We start from the raw sequence: 8,406 nt of genomic DNA on the forward strand, positions 1-8,406 counted from the left end.
ACCTGTTAAAATTATCTGAAAAATCTTTAGAGATAGGAAAACAGATTAGCATAAATGGCTTAAGGAAACTGTTATCCTATCTTATGGGGAAAGAGAATAGGCTAGAGACTATTCTGAGCAATAAGTAACTATAAATAATAGTGTAAATAGATTATATTGCTTCAAACAAAAGGTGTAGGGTAGCTGAATGGATACAAAAACATGACTCAACTATGTGCTGCCTACAATAGACCCACCTCAAACAAAAGACACACACAGGATGAAAGTGAAGGGATGGAAAAAAAATTTCCATGCAAATGGAAAAAAAAAAAAAAGCAGGAGTAGCGATACTCAGATCAGACAAAATAGACTTTAAAAGCTAAGCAAAATAAGCAAGTTGGAGAAAGATAAATATCATATGATCTCATTTGTGGCATATAATGAAGAACATAAACTGGAACAAGTATAGAGCCATAGAGGGGGAAATATTCTAGAATATAATAGAACTAATCCTTTTATTTGCAGATTTTTTAATATTTCCTACAACTTTTGTGATATACTATGTTAGTACAGTTTGGGTAATATTATCACAATTAAAACCCTTTTATTCTTAAAATATTAATGTTTATTGCATGTAATATTATTTTTATAAGATCAGTTTTTGAATAATTGGTGTTTATTGCATATCACATTATCATATTTAAAATCATTTTTTCTTAAAATATTAAGGTTTATTACATGTAACATATTTAAAATTGTTTTTTCTTGAAATAAAAAAAAACTGGAAAAACACACACAAAACATTAAGGTAATTATTTAAATTTAGAGTTTAGATTTGTTTGAATTACTAAACTCAATAATAGTCTAGAAAGGTGATTTAAAATTATAACAAGCAATAAATGAGTAATTTAAAAAAAAAAAAAAAAAAAAAAAAGAATTGCATATGAGAGCCGGGACTGGTTTTGCTCAATGGATAGAGCATCGGCTTGGGGACTGAAGGGTCCCGGGTTCGATTCCGGTCAAGGGCATGTACCTTGGTTGCGGGCATATCCCCAGTGGGGGGTGTGCAAGAGGCAGCTGATCGATGACTCTCTCTCATCGATGTTTCTAACTCTCTATCTCTCTCCCTTCCTCTCTGTATAAAATCAATAAAATATATTAAAAAAAAAAGAATTGCATATGAGAAAACCAGGAGGCATAGAAAAGAAAAAAGAAAAGACCAATAAGGTATTTCTCTTCAATAGCCAATTATGATTAACAATAATTATATAGTAGCTATTATAAGCTAGGCATTTGGTTACAAACAAGAGATTCAGTTTTGATTTCTAGGGATTGTAGTTTATTACTTAACCAGGAAATAGACTTAAGAGTAATAATTCCCTTAACTGGGTGCATCATCAACTGAAAGATTGAGTCCCATTCAGTCATTACCAAGAATTTTAAGAAGCATGATAAGAAATCAAACTCTAGTCTCAAAGAACTAAAGGTCAATTGCTTTCAAAGATATAAAGCATTAATTTAATCAAGTTTTCTCTCATTCACTGTGCCTGGAAAATTTTGAACAGTATCTTTGACCCCTTTGGCCCTTTCACTATGGTGCTGTTCCTCATAGGATTTGTGTTGGTAGATGGCGGGTGACTTTGTTGTCTTTTTCCAGAAAATAGTTGGTAATTTTTGCTACATATAAACTCAAGCCAGGAGACCCCTGGAGGCAAACGGTGGTAATTAACTAACTTAGTGAAAATAGAACCGGAGGGGGTAGATGGCACAGACTCTTCGTAAGGAGAGGGTAAGGAGGGTGCAGTCAAAGAGGAAGAGGAGGAAGAAGATGAAGAGGAGGAGGAAGAGAAAGATATGGAGGAGGAAGATGATGGGAGCATACTCTGTGGCTGAGAATTACTTTTCTTAACATAAAGCAACCAGTCAATAGCCTGGGGCTGTTGGCTTACAACTTTGTTTTCAGAGACTACCTTCAGCCCCTGGATGTTATCAGTTTTAGTAGGGAAAAACTCTGATATCTTCTCCATTTTTTCAAGGTTGTCTTTAAGGGCTTCATCAGGTTTTTTTTTCACAGGCAATAGGAGACAAGACGAGAAAGAAGTCTCTGGTACTGAAAGAATAAAAACTAATTTCACCTCTATTTTCCCCTCAGAACTGGGCTCAAGTGTCGGTATGACAGATAGCATTGCACCACGAGGATCTCTTTTTCCTGTAAGATGATTACAATGAGTTTTTATGCAGGAAGCACAAGCCAAACAAACCACGTAATTTGATGAAAGACGGGGACCAGGATGAGGATTTGGCCTTCCCCTCATTCTTCGAAAGATAATTTGCCTACTGAGATCCCTTTGGATTCTGGTCTTAGAGAGAGAATTGATAACTTTATTTACAACACTATCAGGGACAGTCCCACCTTTAACAATGCAAGGATAAATATAATCTAAAGTCCATGGAATTTCTTTATTTGAATATTTCTTTGCATAATGATCCAAGTTGCTTTTGCTCTGGATTCTGGAGCCCCGTGCTGTAGCAGCTGTGTTCCTGATGCAGTGTTTGGATCTCGATAACGATTGACCTGAGATATTTGGTTTGAGATGGGGTAAAGACACATCTGTGACTCCATGTCTGCCATTTAGTGAAGTGGTGCTTTGAAACTTGGAGTTACTAACTGGTGAACCCAGGGTCCTGAAGTTATGATCCTGTATAAGCACTGTTTGGGATTTGGGCTGGAACAATGGCAAACTCAGAGTCTGCTGGACGGAATGTGGTAAAGGTGATCTCCTTGGTTTTGAGTTAGACGGTGCTAAGCTCAGCACACAAGAATTAGGGCTCACTGCAGGTTTTGTCTGAGGTTTGGAATCAGGTAAAGGTGAGCTAAAAGCCATTTGATTAGGCTGCAATGAAGGTGATAACTGCAGCAAGTCATTTGTTTGAGGTATAGAGGTAAGTGATGGTAAGCTCAAAGATCTTTGTTGCTTATCTAATGAAGACATACAAAGGCTGTCCGAGGAAGATAATTTCTGAGGCTTGGACTGAGGTAATGTTGAGCTAAGGGCTCGTTGATTAGATTTCAAAGATGAAGATGTCCAGAGGATGTCTTGGGAAGAAGTTTCTTGATACTTGATGGGGAATAATGATGAACTTGAGATTCTTTTATTAGACTTCAGTGCAGGTGATGTCCAGCAAAGGTCTAAGGAAGTTGCATTCTGAGGTTTGGGGAGAGATAATTGTGAGCTCAAGGTTGTTTGATTGGGTTCCAGTGATGATGATGACGATGATGTCTTGTTGAGATCACGTGGAGAGGCCTGAGGTTTGGGGAGGGATAAAGGTGAGCTCAGAGTTTTCCAAATAGAAGGCAATGAAGTTCTCTGGTGGAGGTCTCCTGAGGGTGGATCCTGATGTTTGCGCTGGGGTACTGGTGATTTCAGAACTCCGTTACAGAAGCCCTGTGAAATTGGGTCCTGAGCCTTGGCAAAAGATCTCTGTATCTTGTGGTTAGAGCTTAGTGGAGGTGCTGCTAGGTGATTATTATCAGATTGTACTATAACCACAGATTGATTATTGGGTTGATTTAGATTTTCTCCTATGTACTGATGTGTTAATGAGTTCGTTGAGGCCAGTTGGTAAGAGTGTTCTAAAGATGCAAATTGTTGATCATAATATGTTAGTGGCACCATTTTGTGACAGTAGTAGGTCTTTTTGAAAGCAATTGATCTGTAGGGATGTTTTAGTAACTGGTAGAGACTTTTATCTGGATTCCATGGACAACAGATACTTTAAATAAAGTATTTGATAGTTTCTAACTTCTATCTTTTAAGCTCTCTGATATCATATATCGTTGTGTTTCAAAATTGACTTGTAGATGTGGTTTGGGGGGGAAAAAGTCACAATTTAAAAATTTTTCTGTCTTCTTTGTAGTTTCCTAAAGCTTTTCTTTCTATCTTCTTTTTATTTTCCTAGATTTTATTTTTCTCTTGAGGAAATAACTCCTGTTAGAAAAAATAGTAAAGAGGATTCAGAATTGTTCCTGAAAGGGATATTAATTTTCTCAAACAATTTGTTATAGTGAGCAGAGACCAGGTTTTATGTTAACTTTCAGTCATTTACTCTATGTGTAACTTTTGAATTAAGCTTTCTAAACCCAGTTGCCCATCTATAAAATATATAAATATAATATTTAATTTATTGTGTTAAATACTATTTAATATTATATATACATATATATAAAACATGTAACAGCACTCAGGATGTAAGATGCCCAATAAAAAGTAATAGCTATCTCTGATACTCTTTTAATAATTGCTTGAGTAATAAAAAAAATATATACACGATAAGTTCTTTTGCATAAAATAAGAGAATCTTAGAGAAAAGTGAAATGAAATTTCTTCTGAAATGTTGTTTTTCAATTAAAAATCAATTATCCATCATTATCATCTGTCAGCTTACTTCCAAAAGTCCAAAATTCTAGTTGAAAATCTATTGCATACTTTTAGTTTTGTTCTTATTTGTCACCATTGTGGCTTTTGAAACTATTGATTATTACCTTTTAAAATCAGTGTCTTCATTCATGGCCATTATTTTTTTCTACTCTGATTCTCTCCATTTATTTTCTTATTTCTCTGTAATACTTCATTGAATTATTTTGCTCTCATTTCTATGGACTTTTCAGAGTTATATCTCCAGCTATCTTCTATTTTCATTGTATTTCTAAGTACCACCTTAGTTATGTTTAGGATTTAAAAGTTAACTTTAGAAAAAACAGAACCTTGCCCCTGGCCAAAAGTAATGCAAGTATTTTCCACTCAGAAAAGATAGATATGCTGCTTCTTAAAAGCAATACAGAATATAACACTATTTTTTTTGTACTTATCTATTGGTTTTAAGGCTAAAACACAAAATATGACTGAAACAAACAAAATAATTAAGACTAATTATAATAGACCCTAGTATTAGTGAATTAAATTATTGGACTTAAGAGCCCTAAAGAATGAAAACTATCAGAATTTGATTTCGTGATTTTTTTCTATACTTCCATGATTTACCAATCCAATTTCTGATGGTCAAATTTATTCCTCATGTGTGCCAACTTATCCAAATAATTTATTATCACTTATATTACTGCTAGAATATTTTACTTATATCAGTGTGTGCTTTTACATATTTAATCTTATTTACATTTTAAAATTCATTTTTCTGGTATCTCAATTCACTTGTTTTTTTGTTTGTTTGTTTTGTTTTTTTGTTGGTTTTTTTTTTAAATATATTTTATTGATTTTGTACAGAGAGGAAGGGAGAGAGACAGAAAGCCAGAAACATAGATGAGAGAGAGTCGTTGATCAGCTGCCTCCTGCACACCCCCCACTGGGGATATGCCTGCAACCAAGGTACATGCCCTTGACCGGAATCGAATCCGGGTCCCTTCAGTCCCCAAGCCGACGCTCTATCCATTGAGCCAAACTGGTCTCGGCATCAATTCACTTGTTTTTAAGTCTTGAGTCATACTTCGTGAAATTCTCCAAGTACTGACAATATTATTATAAACTATGGCTTTCTAATCCATAGTCTCTAGTCCCGGTTTTCTTTTTAGCTTAAAAATTATATTTCCAACTAATCTTCAGACTTACCTATCCGATGTCCCAAAGAAAATTTAAACACAAGACATTCAATAAAGTTATTTTCCCCTCAGCCAAGCTTGCACCCTCTTGCAATCTGGGACTCCTTGGGGGGCCTACTGCTAGTTTAGGCCTGATCCTTGGCCCGAACCCACAGGAGATTGGGCCAAAACTGATAGTCGGGTATCCCTCTTGCAATCAATGGAAAAAATATCCTCTGGAGAAGATTCACAACAATGTGAAAATTCAGACAGTGAATTCCCTAGGTAAGAACCAAATAGCACAGGGTCTTATTAATTGGGTACTTGTTCCTAATACAGAGTTTATTGATTTCAGTGTGTTTTATTAAAAGTGAATATGCACCGAAACAAGTTTGGCTCAATGGATAGAGCGTCGGCTTGGGTACTGAAGGGACCCAGGTTCGATTCCGGTCAAAGGCATGTACCTTGGTTGTGGGTATATCCCCAGTAGGGGGTGTGCAAGAGGCAGCTGATCGATGACTTTCTCTCATCGATGTTTCTAGCTCTCTATCTCTCTCCCTTCCTCTCTGTACAAAATCAATAAAATATATTTTTTAAAAAGTGAATATGCTTCAAAATGAATCATGCAATTAAGTTCATATCATTATTATTTTTTTAAATATATTTTATTGATTTTTTACAGAGAGGAAGAGAGAGGGACAGAGAGTTAGAAACATCAATGAGAGAGAATCATGGATCAGCTGCCTCTTGCACACCCCCTACTGGGGATGTGCCCGCAACCAAGGTACATGCACTTGATTGCAATCGAACCTGGGAGCCTTCAGTCCACAGGCCGATGCTCTATCCACTGAGCCAAACCGGTTTCGGCTCATATCATTATTGACCTATCAATTTCATTTTGGAGCCAATATAACCTTTGAGATTGTAATTTTAGATATCTCTTCAAAGCCAATAAATAAATTTGTAGATCAATTACCTCATGACATAATATTTCTTTTTTTCTTTCCTTTTTAAAATATATTTTATTGATTTTTACAGAAAGGAAGGGAATGGGATAGAGAGTTAGAAACATTTATGAAAGAGAAACATTGACCAGCTGCCTCTTGCACACCCCCCACTGGGGATGTGCCTGCAACCAAGCTATATGCCCTTGACCAAAATCGAAACTGGGACCTTTAAGTCCGAAGGCCGATGCTCCATCCACTGAGCCAAACCGGTTAGGGTGACATAATATTTCTAATAAAATGATTTAATGACACTAATGTGCTCTACTATATTCTCTGGGCTAACATTTGCATAAACATTTCTTCCTTTTTGATGAAGTCACCATTTAACAGTATATTGAATAATCCAAGTATCTTGACTATATGAAAGTTGAAACTAACAATGATAATGAAAGACTAGATCAAGTTTTCATAAGATCAGACATTTGTGCAAGCTACTTTCTTCCTGGAAATGGTCACTAGGTTTAAAACAGCAGTGACAGTAATCTAAGGGAAATGTGATCTACCGGTCTGTAGAAAGCAGCTGTGCAAACAGAGGGAGGAACCTTATGGAAAGCCAGGCCACATTAAGAGACCTGTTGATTACACAGCATGTCTGATTCAAGATATTTTGCTTATACAAACTCAAGAACATAACCTCCGATGGATAATATGGTAGGTTACACATTGCCTTCATAATATAATTTGTGTTTTTCACTTGACAGAAAACCCATTGCATTCTGAATCTAAATGATGAATTTCAGCAATGCAGATTTTGTTCCAAATGCATTAAACTAGTTAATGGATATGCATGTTATTTCTATATCTTCATGTAATTGTTAATGGAAAAATGCTAATTATTTTAAGATAATAATGAAATGAGATATTTTAAAATATCATATTTGGCAAATAGCTAGCAATATTAGTCTTCTTTTCCAAATCTATGACATTACTTTTCTCATCATGACAAAAACTAAAATATTGTCATGATGACAGGTAACACTTTAGTTACTGTAATTTACTTTGTATAATAACTGCATTACTGCTTTGGGGAATATAAGTTTATAGGACTTTTTGAAATAAACTATTATTAATGCCTTCACCAAAAATTTCACTACTTTAGATTTTGAAGATCTTTTAAGACATGAATCTTATTCTTCTATGCCCTTGATTTTAGAATTAAAAACTTTTTATCTGAGCTCTGATGTCACTCATTTTGCAATATTTTTTCAAAGAATCCTTCAAAAAAGCAACCTAATTATAAACAAAGATAAATCAACTTTTGATTATCTTATTTATCTAGTTAAGTGATGTCTTCTTTTTTAAAATTTACATATTTTAAAATATTCTAATCAGAGACAATCTTGAAATATTTTATCTTGAAAACATTATCTGTGATGCAATAAAAGGAATTTTGCTATATCTTTTTTTCTAAAACATTACATTGAAAGTATGAAAAAATTAAAAACTGTATTTAGACCTGTAGCATCATAAATATCTCAAATCAGGATGGCTCCATTATTCCTTTACTGTTTCCCTATTTTTTTTACTACTCAAATATATCTATGCACAGAAAACCAGGGAATGACAATTGAAGTAATATTTAAAAATTTTGATGGTAATAAGACAATAATAATTTTCACCGCTTAGTCAGTACTTGATATATGCATTAACTTTTTAAATGCTCTACAACAACCATTTTTAGTAGCTATTCATAATAATTTCATTATTATGAAGAACAATGAATGACCAGGCCCTATAGTCCATACTAGGTTTGGCTTTATTATTTTTCTGTTCAAAAATAGTAAAAAATATTTGTTTGGGTATTTCCTACTGGATAGAAATGGAGAT

At 34.5% G+C, this 8,406-nt stretch overlaps 1 protein-coding gene across 1 annotated transcript; it reads right to left on the reverse strand.

The window, feature by feature from the left end:
- Positions 1-1,517: 1,517 nt before the first annotated feature.
- On the reverse strand, positions 1,518-3,656 carry CSNK2A2IP (casein kinase 2 subunit alpha' interacting protein; the record flags this gene model as incomplete). The annotated part of the gene is made up of 1 exon (XM_084870620.1): positions 1,518-3,656. The coding sequence occupies one exon, from the start codon at positions 3,654-3,656 to the stop codon at positions 1,518-1,520; it is 2,139 nt and encodes a 712-aa protein (XP_084726746.1).
- Between the last annotated feature and the right edge of the window lie 4,750 nt (positions 3,657-8,406).

The sequence above is a fragment of the Pipistrellus hanaki genome (assembly GCF_964339955.1).
Source record: "Pipistrellus hanaki genome assembly, chromosome: 2".
NCBI classification, from domain to species: domain Eukaryota; kingdom Metazoa; phylum Chordata; class Mammalia; order Chiroptera; family Vespertilionidae; genus Pipistrellus; species Pipistrellus hanaki.